This window comes from Oryctolagus cuniculus, chromosome 8 (assembly GCF_964237555.1).
Source record: "Oryctolagus cuniculus chromosome 8, mOryCun1.1, whole genome shotgun sequence".
NCBI classification, from domain to species: Eukaryota; Metazoa; Chordata; class Mammalia; order Lagomorpha; family Leporidae; genus Oryctolagus; species Oryctolagus cuniculus.
The window spans coordinates 90093833-90106970 of record NC_091439.1 but is presented as its reverse complement, the minus strand read 5'-3'; the positions used below and the strand labels follow the sequence as shown (position 1 = coordinate 90106970).

General features: G+C 43.9%; 1 protein-coding gene across 2 annotated transcripts in view; it reads left to right on the top strand.

Moving 5' to 3' along the window:
• The window catches only part of USO1 (USO1 vesicle transport factor), a 91360-nt gene extending 80767 nt beyond the window's left edge, over positions 1–10593 (top strand). For both annotated transcript variants that reach the window (XM_051819677.2, XM_051819678.2), the window contains 5 exons: positions 174–263; positions 4164–4262; positions 6068–6175; positions 8851–9066; positions 9589–10593. In XM_051819677.2, the coding sequence (XP_051675637.1) occupies positions 174–263; positions 4164–4262; positions 6068–6175; positions 8851–9066; positions 9589–9684 (609 nt within the window). In that variant the 3' untranslated portion in view covers positions 9685–10593. The remainder of the gene's footprint in view (positions 1–173; positions 264–4163; positions 4263–6067; positions 6176–8850; positions 9067–9588) is intronic.
• Positions 10594–13138: the final 2545 nt, after the last annotated feature.

Genomic DNA, 13138 nt, shown 5'->3' with positions numbered 1-13138 from the left:
AAGTTATGTACTCTGTTGAGTTTTTGTTTTTGGTATAAACATTAAAATAATGTGGACTTTTTTGGAAAGTATCTATATAAGCTACAGCTTATATGTGGATAGTTCTGTTTCGGTTTTTTTCCTGTCTCTTTAGACCCAATTTATGTCATAGTTTATTTCTACGCTATTTGTAGAAATCTTCCCAAACATCTCCTGGCAGAAATGAACAGTCTTCAGCAACAGCTTCAGCTGGGGATTCGGAAAAGGTTGCAGAATTAAAAGAGGTAAGTTTCCAGCTTTTTCCAAGTTCTGCTTTGTCTTGTTTTGATTATAATAGAGTAATAGACAACTGAGTCATCAGATCTAAGCAAAATTTCATGGTTAAGACAGCCATTTGAAAGTCCTAAGCTGTTTTTAAGTGTATAGTAATGATATTTTGCTTTATATTGTATTTTTATTTTTCGACAATATTTTCAATATTTCAATGAGATCTCAGTATCCATCCAGATTATTTGGAGATTATATTGGACTGTATATAAAATCTTACCTCCAATTTTCATCTACTATTGACTAAGACAATTACTTGTCTAAATTTATTGGATATTTAAATCATTCTCTCCTGAAGATTGCAGAATTTTAGATAAGAAAAGGGATAAACAGGAGGTAAATAAGCTTTTTCTGCCGTGGAAATTTAAACTAGCTGGAAAAGTTAATTAAGCTTTTCTTCTACTTGGTTAATGTATAAAATTGATAAGTTCCTATTAAACTAGTGCAGATTTCTCTCTCTCTAATGAGAAAATTAATTGTATTTATTCCAGAAAAGAGAGAAAGGAATTGCTTGCATGAGGAATTAAATGGTGTAGTAATTGGAGGAAAAACCTAGAAAAGAATCCTATCGCTCATTAATGTGTTTTCCCTAAACAGATTGTTGAATCTTTAGAACAGATTTTCTTTCCTTCTTTTCTTCTCTCCTTCCTCTCATGTGCTTAAAGGAATGCATGCTTCCTTAAAAAAAAAAAAAAAAAAGAAAGAAAGAAATGAAAAGAAAAGAAAATCCAAGCAGTACTGGCATAGGTGGTGAGCAGCTGGGGCTGCCTGCCTTCTGCCTCCGCTCATCAGCTGGCCCTAGCCTGCTGCCGTGGCTGTTCTGAGACAGCAGTGACTGTGCGTTGTCTTTGATGAATCTGTTCTTCAGAGCAGATTCTAAAGTCAGACTTTTTTTTTTTTTTTTTTTTTTTTTTTTGACAGGCAGAGTGGACAGTGAGAGAGAGAGACAGAGAGAAAGGTCTTCCTTTGCCGTTGGTTCACCCTCCAATGGCCGCCGCGGCCGGCGCGCTGTGGCCGGCACACCGCGCTGATCCGAAGCCAGGAGCCAGATGCTTCTCCTGGTCTCCCATGGGGTGCAGGGCCCAAGCACTTGGGCCATCCTCCACTGCACTCCCGGGCCACAGCAGAGAGCTGGCCTGGAAGAGGGGCAACCGGGACAGAATCCGGCGCCCCGACCGGGATTAGAACCCGGTGTGCCAGCGCCGCTAGGTGGAGGATTAGCCTAGTGAGCCGCGGCGCCAGCCTAAAGTCAGACTTTTTAAAAATCTATTGTCATTAGGACTTTCTCATCCCCAGTTTTTGCCCCTAATGTTTTGTTTGTGTGGTGGTGAAAACTAATAATACTCTTGGTTTTATTAACTCTACACTGAAGCAGTATTAATATGAAAGGGAATTAAGTTATTAATATGTAGTCTTTTTGTAAATTTTTTAAAAATATTTATTTCTTTATTTGAAAGTCAGAATTACACAGAGAAAGGAGAGGTCTTCCATCTGCTGGTTCACTTCCCCAGATGACCGCAATAGCTGGAGCTATGCTGATCCGGAGGCAGGAGCCAGGAGCTTCTTCCGGGTCTCCCATTCTGGTGCAGGGGCCCAAGGACTTGGGTCATCTTCTGCTTTTTTCCCTTAGCAGAGAGCTGGATCAGAAATAGAGTAGCTGGGACTAGAACTGGCGCTCATATTGGGTGTTGGCACTGCAGGCAGCGGCTTTACCCACTCCGCCCCAATGCCGGCCACCATGATAAAAAATTTTAAAGAGAACAAAACAGGGGGCCAGTGTTGTGGTGTAGCAGGTGAAGCTGCTGCCTGCAATGTCGGCATCCCATGAGAGTGCTAGTTTGAGTCTCAGCTGCTCCAGTTCCAATCCAGCTCCCTGCTAATGGACCTGGGAAAGCAACAGAGGATGTTCCAAGTAGTTGGGTGACTGCCACCCACATAGGAGACCCGGATAAAGCTCCTGGCCCCTGACTTTGGCCTGGCCCAGCCGTGGTCATTGAAGCCATTTGGGGAGTGAACCAGCGGATGGAAGAGCTCTCCCGCTCCCTCTCCTTCTCCCTCTCCCTCTAACTCTCCCTTTCAAATAAATAATGTTTTAAAAAAAAGAACAAAAATAAATTTTGAAAGACAGCTGCCATTCACTGATTCATTCCCCAAAAATGCCTTTAGCAGTGGAAGTTGGTTGGACCAAGCCAAAGCCAGGTGCTGAGAACTCCATCCGGGTCTCCCATGTCGGTGTCAGGGCTCAACTATAAGAGCCATTGCATCATCTGCTGCCTGCAAGGGTGTCCTTAGCAGGAAGCTGGAATCTGGAGTACAGCCACGACTGGAATGCGGGCACTCTGAAATGGGATGGAGACGTCCCAACTGACAGCTTAACTGCTAGCCCAAGCACCCACCAGGAAGAGAACTTTCTGAACGCTAGTGTGTCACAACTTACTCATTGTCTCCAAACACTGCCCCATGTCCTGGGGAGTGGGAGGAATCACCCTTGGTTGAGAGCCACCCTTGGCTTCTTTTTCTGTACTTTCGGGTGAAGAGGAGAGGGCTAGAGGGCTGGATAGATCAGCATTAATTCCCCGTTTTACTGTGGTATTACTGCTTTCATCTGTGATGCGCCCCACCCCACCCCACCCCCAGTCTGGAGGTGCCCTGTTTTGCACTTCCAGGTGCAAGCCTGTAGGCTTCTGCCAGGAGAGGAGGAACAGTTGCCTGATGCAGGAGATTGTGACAGGGTTCTAATGGGCTGTTTCTTACACACACTTACAGCCAACCCTGCGGTTTTGAACCCCATTTTACTTAATCTTCCAGAAGTAGCTAATGGTGCTAGTTCGCAAACCCTTTAGTGTTCTGCAGGCTTTCTCAGTGATCAACCTAGGTTTCAGCTTCCCCAGGAGCGCTTAGTCAGCTACCTCTGTGATTTGCTCCCTGACACTCCTGCTGTTCCCTCATACTTTTTGTCTTTGTGGATGGGTCCTCTCCCCGCTCCTTTTCTTTGCTTCCTTCCCCCCTCCCTCCATTTATGATTTTTGAAAAATATTTATTTACTTATTTGAAAGTCAAAGTTACACAGAGTAGGGGAAGATAAAGAGATCTTCCATCTAATGGTTCACCCCCTAGATAGCTAGAACGGCTAGGGCTGGTCCAATCCAAAGTCAAGAGCCTAGAATTCCATCTGGGTCTCCCACATGGATGCAGGGGCCCAAACACTTGAGCCATCTTCGACTGCTTTCCCAGGGGCATTAGCGGGGAGCAGGATCAGAAGTGGAGCTGCTGGGACACACCACTGGCACCCACATGGGATGCTGGTGTTGCAGACTTAACTTGCCACCAGCTGCTTATGATTTTGTCTAATGAGATCTCAGGAAAGAGCAGAAATAAATGAATGTTAAATTTGCCATCTTGAACTAATCTTTAGTCAGATTTTCAAAGGTGAAGTTGTGATATTAGAAGGCAGGGTAAAGAAAGGAAATAGTTGTTAAAATTTTTTTTCTGGGATGAATGTTTGGTGCAGCATATCAGAGTGCTAACTCTAATCCTGGCTACTCCACTTCCCATCCAGCTTCCTGTTAGTGCACACCTTGGGAGGCAGCAGATGATGGCCCAAGTATTTGATTCCCTGCCACCCAAATGAGAGGCCCGAATTGAGTTCCAGACTCTTGGTTTCAGCCTGTCCCTGTCCGAGCTGTTGAGGATATTTGAAGAGTGAACCAGAGATGGAAAAATCTGTGTCTTCTGCCTTTCAAATAAAATGAAAATTCATAAATTAAAGATTTTTAAATGAAATGTGTTCAGTACATAGACATTTCCTTGATTAATTAATGCTGTTTATGCTATGCTTAACTGTTTTTGGCTCTTAGGAACTGGCAACATTAAAATCTCAATTAAATTCACAATCTGTGGAGATCACCAAACTACAAACAGAAAAACAGGAGCTGTTACAAAAAACAGAAGCATTTGTGAGTTGATTCTTTTTTTTTTTTTTTCCTGTTGGAAAAGTAGTAAACAGAAGGTTGATGTGTTATTTTTCAGCCACAGTGAAAATGAAGCAAATTCGTCACACAGCACCTTCTTTCTCTCGAGAGTGCTCGCTCTCCAGAGTGCTAGTTACACAGGCTTCTTGGCCGGGTGGCAGCCATCTTACAGACTCAGCAGGAAAGCTTACTTGGTGGCTTAATGGCTCTTCTAGATGGGGCTGTCTCCAGTCCCTGCCCCTTCATTCCACGCTGGCAGCGTTTCTGCTGGTGAATGATCAGAATCCTCGCTAGCTTTGCATGACATCGGTGGGAGTCGCACAGCCTCCTCTTAGCTCTGACTTCTGCTGAGATGGTTGATTGAATCCGTGCGTCACAATCACGTCGTTTTATAAATGATAGCCCAGCCAGCCGTGTCCTTGTTGTTTTCTCCAAACAGGCTTTCTCATTTTTTACAGTATGAATAGGCTTAGACTCTTCCAAGTCTTCAAGTTCTGATTCCTTCAGTTATCTCTCTCTTCACATTTTATTCTAAGCTTCAGGAAGACACCAGGCTGTACTCCAACACTTGGCTTAGAAATCGCCTCAGCTAAATATCCATGCTGTCACTTGTAAGTTCTACTGTCCACAAAGTACTAGCACACAGTTCCGCCCAGATCTCTGACACTTTGTTAGAACAGCCTTCCCTCCAACTTGCAGTACTGCATTCCTTGTTTCCATCTGCGACTTCACCAAAAGCGCCTTCAGTGTTCGTGTTTCTACCAGCATTTCATGTTCCCTCTGTTCATAATGACTTACGTGTCAGCACAGAAGCATTCAGTACAATTCTTTTTTCTTTCTGAGCCTTCAGCAGAATCACCTTTAATGTCTAACTTGCTTTTTTTAATAAACATGTTGTAGTTAGACATTAGTATTATTTCTTTGTTTATTCATTTGAGAGATAGCTCAAGGCAGAGAGAACAAGATTTACTCCCCAGATGTTCGAAGTAGCCATGAAGCCAGGAGCATTGAACTCAGTCCAGGTCTCCCATGTGGGTGGGGGGAACCCAACTACTTGAGCCATCACTGCTGTCTCCCTGGGTCTTCATTCGCAGGGAGTTAGAATCAGGAGCTAAAGCCGGGTATCAGCCCCAGTCACTCCAGACTGCGATACTGGCATCCCATGGGGTGCTGGTTCATGTCCCTGTTGCTCCACTTCTCATCCAGCCAATGGCCTGAGAAAAGCAGTGGAAGATGATCCAAATGTTTAGGCCCCTGCACCCATTATGGGAGACCCAGAAGAATCTCCTGGCTCCTGGCTTCAGCCTGCTTCAGCCCTGGTCATTGCAGTCCTCCAAAGAGTGAACCAGCGGTTGCAAGATCTCTCTGTCTCCCTCTCTCTGTGTTACTCTGACTTTCAAATAAATAAATAAATCTTGGAAAAAAAAATAATCCTAACCACTCCAGTGTGAGACATGGGTGTCTTAACCAGTGGCTACCTGCCAGGCCAGGTGTGCTCTGCTGATGTCCATATTCCCAGCAGTGGTCTCCTCAAAGTGTTCGGGCCTCGTCTACCATGCACCTTAGAGCTCTGCCAGCAGCCGCGCTACCCAGTGCCAGGGCCACGTCCTCATTTGTAGATACTTGCTGTGTGAGCATCATACATCTTGATATTTTGTAGGAAAAAAGTAAGGGAAGACTAAAAAACTGCGATTTAAGAGTACTTCTGTAGCACTTAACAAAATACACTTTGGGAATTCACGTTGATTGTAACTTTGAAGAAACAGGTTTTTTTCCAATGTCTCCTTTAGGCAAAATCAGTTCCTGTGCAAGGAGAGGGTGAAACTCCTGCTGCTGCTAACAGTACTGACGTGGAAGGAAGACTGTCGGCGTTATTACAGGAGACTAAGGAACTAAAGGTTGGTTTCTGGTGGAACTTGTGTTGCATATAATATGAAAATGGGAATTTTTTAAATTCAATCTCTAAAACCCTTAGATTTATGAAGAAAGCTAGTGAGATACAATTTTATCTCAGTATTTCCTTTCCTATTTTGATGATTAAAGATTGCACAAAAAACTTTAATGCCTTTTTTTTTTTTTTTTTTAAGATTTATTTATTTATTTGAAAGGCAGAGTTACAGAGAGGTAGAGAGAGAGAGGTATTCCATCCTCTGGTTCACTCCACAGATGACTACACACACTCCACAGATGACTACAGAGGCACACCGATCCAAGGCCAGGAGCCAGGAGCTTCTACCTGGTCTCCTGCGCAGGTGCAGGGGCCCAAGGATTTGGTCCATCTTCCACTGCTTTCCCAGGCCATAGTAGAGAGCTGGATTGGAAGTGGAACAGCTGGGACTCAAACCGGCACCCATATAGGATGCCCGCCCTGCAGGTGGCCTCTTAATGTTGTTTCAAGTAATGGTGCTAGGTATTTGAAATAGGAGTATATATGCATGTGCAATGGAAATGCAATTCCAATTATAATAAAACAAAAAGTACAAATTTGGCTAGTATACAGGCCACATGTAGGCTAAGGAACACAGGTACAATAGATCCTATTGTTGATAGGGACATCAGAATAAATAATATGAAGAAAGGAATGAAGTAGCATTAATAAAAATGACAGGGGGCCAAGGCATTTGGCTTGGTTGTTATACTCCAGCCTAACAACCTGTTGATGTCCCGTATCAAAGTGCCCAGCTGTGTTCAGTACCTGACTCTGGCTACTAACTGCAGCCTCCTGCTGCTGCAGATTGTGGGAGGCAGTGGTCGTGGCTCAAGTAACTGGATTCCTGTCAGCATTCACTGACTGGTTGCATTCACTGTCCCAGCTTTGGCTTGGCCCAGCCATGGCCTTTGCAGGCATTTGGAGAGTGATTCAATGGATAAGAGTGCTTGAACTCATATTCTTTCTGTCTGTCTGTCTCTCTCTCTGTCTCTCTCTCTCTTTGAATAATTTTTTTAAAAAATTTTAAAGGCATAAAAAATGGAAAAAATGATACTGTGTAATTGTGCTTCTTGGATTACAGAAGATCATTTTTTTTCTATTTGAGATTTATTTATTTTATTTGAAAGGCAGAAAGAGGCCGGTGCCGCGGCTCACTAGGCTAATCCTCCACCTAGCAGTGCTGGCACACTGGGTTCTAGTCCTGGTCGGGGCGCCAGATTCTTTCCCGGTTGCCCCTCTTCCAGGCCAGCTCTCTGCTGTGGCCAGAGAGTGCAGTGCAGGATGGCCCAAGTCCTTGGGCCCTGCACCCCATGGGAGACCAGGAGAAGTACCTGGCTCCTGCCATCGGATCGGCGCGGTGCGCTGGTTGCAGCGCGCCGGCCGCGGCAGCCATTGGAGGGTGAAACAATGGCAAAGGAAGACCTTTCTCTCTGTCTCTGTCTCTCACTGTCCTGCCTGTCAAAAAAAAAAAAAAAAAAAAAAAAAAGAAGAAAAAAAGAAAAGAAAAGAAAGGCAGAAAGAGACAGAGAGACCTTTCATTGCTGGGTTACTCCTCAAATGCCGACAACAACCAGGGCTAGGCCAGGCCATAGCCAGCAGCCAGAAACTCCATCCCACACGGGTGAAAGGGGCCCAGGCCCTTGACCACCATCCACTGCCTTCCAGTTGCAGCAGCAGGATGCTGGATTGGAAGGGCAGAGTAGTCAGGAATCTTGGCCCTCTGGTACAGCAAGTGGGCTTAACCCACTGTGCCACAGTACCCACTCCAAATTATTGTATTTTTATACAGTGGATTTTCTTTGAAATTGTTATTCTTTCCCATTTACTTGTGTGTATGAAGTTAGAATAATTTTTAGCTGAGTTTTGAGTTCTAATTCTTTTTTCTTTCAAATTTTTTATATTTATTTATTGAGAAACAAGGAGGAAGAGATACATATAAACAGATGGAGCTTCCGAGTACTAGTTCATTTCCCAAATGGTCACAACAGCTGAGATTAGGCTGATTTGAAACCAGGAGCCAAAAACTCAATCTGAGTGTCCTACATAGGTGGCAGGAACCCAGCCACTTTAGCCATCACTACTGCCTCCCAGGGTATTGAACCAGGCTACTCTGAAATGAGGTGCTAACTGATATCTTAGCCATCAGGCCAGTGCCCACCCCTTAAGTTCTAATTCTGGTGTCAGCCAGCCTTCTGCCATATGTTTTGTGTCTCCATTTATTTTGTTGTTGTTTTTTGAGAAACCACACATGAAAACAGAAAGTGCTCCCATCCACTGATTAAGTCTCCAGGTGTCCCATAGCAACCAGGCTGGGCCACATCTGGGAGCCAGGAACTCAACCTGTGTTCCCCACATGTGTGGCAGGGACCCAATCCCCAAGCCATCACCTGCATTGGCAGGTAACTGGAATCAGGAGCCAGAGCTAGGAATTGAACCCAGGCAATCCAATATGGAACCCAGGTGTCAACCACTAGGTCAGATGCTAGCTCTTCTTAGGACTTTTTGAGGAATGGTGAAATACTGCTATATGTTAAACTGCTTTTCAAATAACCATCCTTGATGAGTAGTGAAACAAATTCTTGTGTTACTAGATATGTGTGTGTCATGTCTGATATTTGATATTCCCACCTTTTTTTTTCCTAGAATGAAATTAAAGCTTTGTCTGAGGAAAGAACTGCTATTAAAGAGCAGTTGGATTCGTCTAACAGCACCATCGCCATTTTACAAAACGAGAAAGACAAACTAGAGTTGGAAATCACTGACTCCAAAAAAGAACAAGACGATCTCTTGGTGCTGCTGGCTGATCAAGATCAGAAAATACTGTCTTTGAAGAATAAACTCAAGGATCTTGGTCATCCAGTAAGATTGGAATGTTGATGTGTATTATGTGTTATGTTATTTTATAATGCCTGCTGTAGAACGTTAGTGCCGCAGGGAGAAGTGGTGCCTGTATTACAGACACGGTTACATGGGCTCATGAAGTGGTGTCTGTCCTCTGTCTTGCTTCCACTGTGTTCAGTGAATTGACCCAAGACACAGATTAGGTTCAGTCTCCAGCACTTGTAGACTGTCTTTTGGATCCTAAACCTGGAAAGTGAATTGATTTGATTGTCCCTGTGATGACAGGACTGTTACACCCAAGTGTGCCAATGTCTTTGGCCATATTCGGTCCGGATTTGTGCAGAGGGTGGGTAGCCATCTGTCAGCAAAGTTAACCAGTAGATCTCATTTGTGTTAAAAACGACAGGGAGACTTGTGCATTAAATCAGGTGGCTTATATTCTGTAATTATTAGAATACGGAATTTATCAACAGTGTGTATTGTTACCTAATGAATGTGAAGTAAACACATCTTAATGTTAAACTTGTATTTTTCCCTTAGGTTGAAGAAGAGGATGAACTTGAATCTGGAGACCAGGAAGATGAGGATGATGAAACGGAAGATGGTGGCAAGGACCAGGATCAGGGCTACCTTTAAAATCCCTAGGGATGGTAGAGATCATATTGTAACTCAGAAGGTAGAATCCTGAGACAGTGCTTTGGTTTGCCTCCACAAGAAAATAAAGGTTTAGAAACCAAGTGGAAAACACTCACTAATAAGGCTATTGATGTATTTTTTAAAGGTTGCCACCCATGTTGAAAACCCTAAAACTCTTAGCTTTATGCAGAACACACATCTTATATTTAAATTCATCTGAACTATCCAAAAATATGATTTGCATAGAATTTCAGACACCAAAAATATACCATTTGAAGGCATGTGGTGGCAGTGCTATTTGCCTTAGTTCATTGGATGTTTTCTTTTCAGAACCTATGACTATGTACTAACACATTTTGATTTAATATATATTGAATGGGAATCATTTCTAAATGCAACCTTTGAGTTCTTAGCTGATGATGGTTTCCTTTTAAAGAAATGCTTTTACATAAAGGCAGGTTAGCGTGGGCTGGGGGTAATGCAGATCCCCGCCATCCGTCGGAGCAGGGGAGGCCAGTGCAGCACAGGGGTTCTTCCAGCTGGCGGCGTCCTGTAGCCGGTGAGGAAACGGAAGGGTGCTGGCGCAGCGGCACAGCGATGTGAAGGGTGCTTCCGAGAAGCTCTGGCGACAGTGTGTTAACACATTTGGTTTCTTTTTATTTTAAGCTAAACATCAAAAGCAAAATTACAAGTTAACAGCTCACACAGCTCAGATTTAGCACTGTTACTTGATTATCATCAAACATATTATGTTCCTAGTTTTAAAAAGACCCAAACTATGATTTATATAATTTATTGGCATTTGTGCTGAATAGGTTTAAGTCAGATAATAGATTTTTAAAAAGCAAATGAAGCAGTGTGTCAAAATTTAATGTTTTCGTAATAAAAATAGATAATATGTTCACTTAATCCCTGGTCATGGTTCCCTTTTTTTAGATTTTGAAAGAAGTATTTGATTGCTAATGGACGGTGAGGCAAGTGGGAATAGTGAGGGGAATTCTCTTACCCTGAATACTTTATTGTAACTTGTCACGTAGCGGCTCATCATTAGAACTGGTGCTTGAGGGAGCTTGTGGAGCCACTGTGGAAATGCAGGAGGTTGGAGAGGGCTTGGGTGTTTCTAAATTCAGAGTTGGTGTTCTTAGCAATACTTTGCTAAAATGCGTTTACGTCAAGGCAGGGCAGCCTGGGCTGTGGGGGTTAATGCGTAAAATCTGCCTCTTGGGTCCAGGAGTAGTTTGAGCAGTCCACTGTGAGGCCGAGGCTTTTGCAAGAGGAGTGGTGTTCACACCTGAGAGAGGCAGGTGGCCGCCTGTGACAGCATCTGTGAGTACTGCACGGAGTCCCCTGCCACTGCCGCTGCCATCCTGAGACAGTGTTTGCCGTCAGAGAACTACGTGACTGGCACTGGACAAGCCCAGATTCCATGAACTCTCCTGAAGTGGAGACTGCATCATGAAGGGTGGGCTAACGCGGCCTTTCAGGCTATCGTGAGCATACAATGGATCGGGAATGAGAATTCACGAGTGTGGAGTACCACAGATCATTGGAAACGACGAAGTCAGTGTTGCAAGCTGATCTCAGTCACTCAGACTGGCCTGGAAGGAGACACGGAGGCCTTGTAGCTGTGCAGCTCAGCCTGGATCCGAAAAGGTTGCCCTTCGAGTGTATCGTAGAACTATGACCGAAACTGCTGCTCTGTTACTGGCTGCTGTGCTTTGAACATTTCAGGTGTGAAATCATCACTCCCAGTCTAACGGTAGTGAAAGATCGAGGCTTTGGAGAGTGATTAGGTCATGGGGTCAGATTGTTGCCCTAACTAAGACTGAGAAAGATTCCTCGCCTTCCACTGTCTGAGGGTAGGTTGAGATGATGACTATCTGTAAGCACACAGGCCCTGAGCATCATGGAATCTGCTGGCACCTTGATCTTGGACTTCGCAGCCTTCAGAATTTTGACAGATTTGTTGTTTTCTGTGTCACCCAACTGATGGCATTTTGTCTAAACAGCCCAAACTGACAAAGACAGATGGCCTGTATTTTGCTTTCTCATTTTGCTTCTATACGTGTCTTCCTCTGCTCATTTGTCAACCCTCTGATTAAAAGTGGTCTCCATGTACTTAGAGCTGCAGCAGAGTAGCCACAATCACGAAGCATGATTGGTTCTTACAGTTTAAAACAGTCAAGGGTAGTCTATACCTCTAGGACCTCTGAAAAATAGAAATCACCCAAAGTTACTATAATAGATAAATAACATTTTAATTGGTTGAGTTTGGGGCTGGCATTGTGGCATGGTGGATTAATCACTGCCTACAATGCTAGCATCCTGTATGAACAATAGTTCCAATCCCAGCTGCTCCACTTCTTGTATTTATTTATTTGAAAGGCAGAGAGGGAGAGACAGAAGAGAGATCTTTCACCCACTGGTTCACCCCCAAAATGGACACAATGGCAGGAGCTGGGCCATCTTCCATTGCCTTGCCAGATGCATTAGCAGGGCCAGTTGCTCCACCTCTGATCCAGCTTCCTGCTAATGGGCCTGGGAAAGTAGCAGAGGATGGCTCAAGTTCTTGGACTCCTGCCATCCACATGGGAGTCCCAGCTGGACTTCCAGGTTCCTGGCTTCTGCCTGGCCCGGCCCCAGCCGCTGGGGCTATTTGGGGAGTGAACAAGCAGATGGAAAATTCTTCCTCCCCTGCCCCCATAACTGCCCTTCAAGTAGATAAATCTTGAAAAAATTTTTAATTTGTTAAGTTACTAGTGTGAAATTATGCTAATAGAAAATCAAACACATATGTTTCGTAGTTTCATCACAAATAAGAGCCTCAAATCCCTGTTGGAACTAGTAATCTTCACTGATGTAGTAAGACTTAGTAAATCATGCAGATGTAGCATTGGGAACATAGCAATGAAAAAAGTCCCTTCCAATGTGTAAGCTGCATTCTAGAGTAAATGACAATCAGCAAAATCTAATACAATGTCAAGGTCTGTGTGGCTTCTGGAAAGGAGTTTGCATTTTATCCTATTAGATTTGGTTTCTATTTTAGAGATCATCTCTACTATATTAAGGATTACCTATAGGGAGGAAGCTAAGAGAGAAAGCTTAGAGACTAGGTGGAAAACTTGGGGTAGTCTAGACAGAAGCAGACGTAGTTCAGAGTGCTACATATGAAGTGATAGCATTTGTGTGTGACTTGCAGAAGCAAGAGAAGGGTGAGTCCTGGAGAGTGGTGGTGGGGTTTGCTGAGTTGAAGATGGGGAGCAGCGGGTGTGGAGTGCTGACCCAGGGTTGTGTTCTTACGCTGGCCAAGTTTGAGATTCGAATCCATACATCATACAAGTAGGTGTGTTCAGTGGGCACACAGAAATTGGGAGCTCTTGAACCTAAAATAATTAAAAATGAAAAACAAGCGGAACTTAAATCCATGCAACAAAAATAGGTTCCTTTAGAGAGT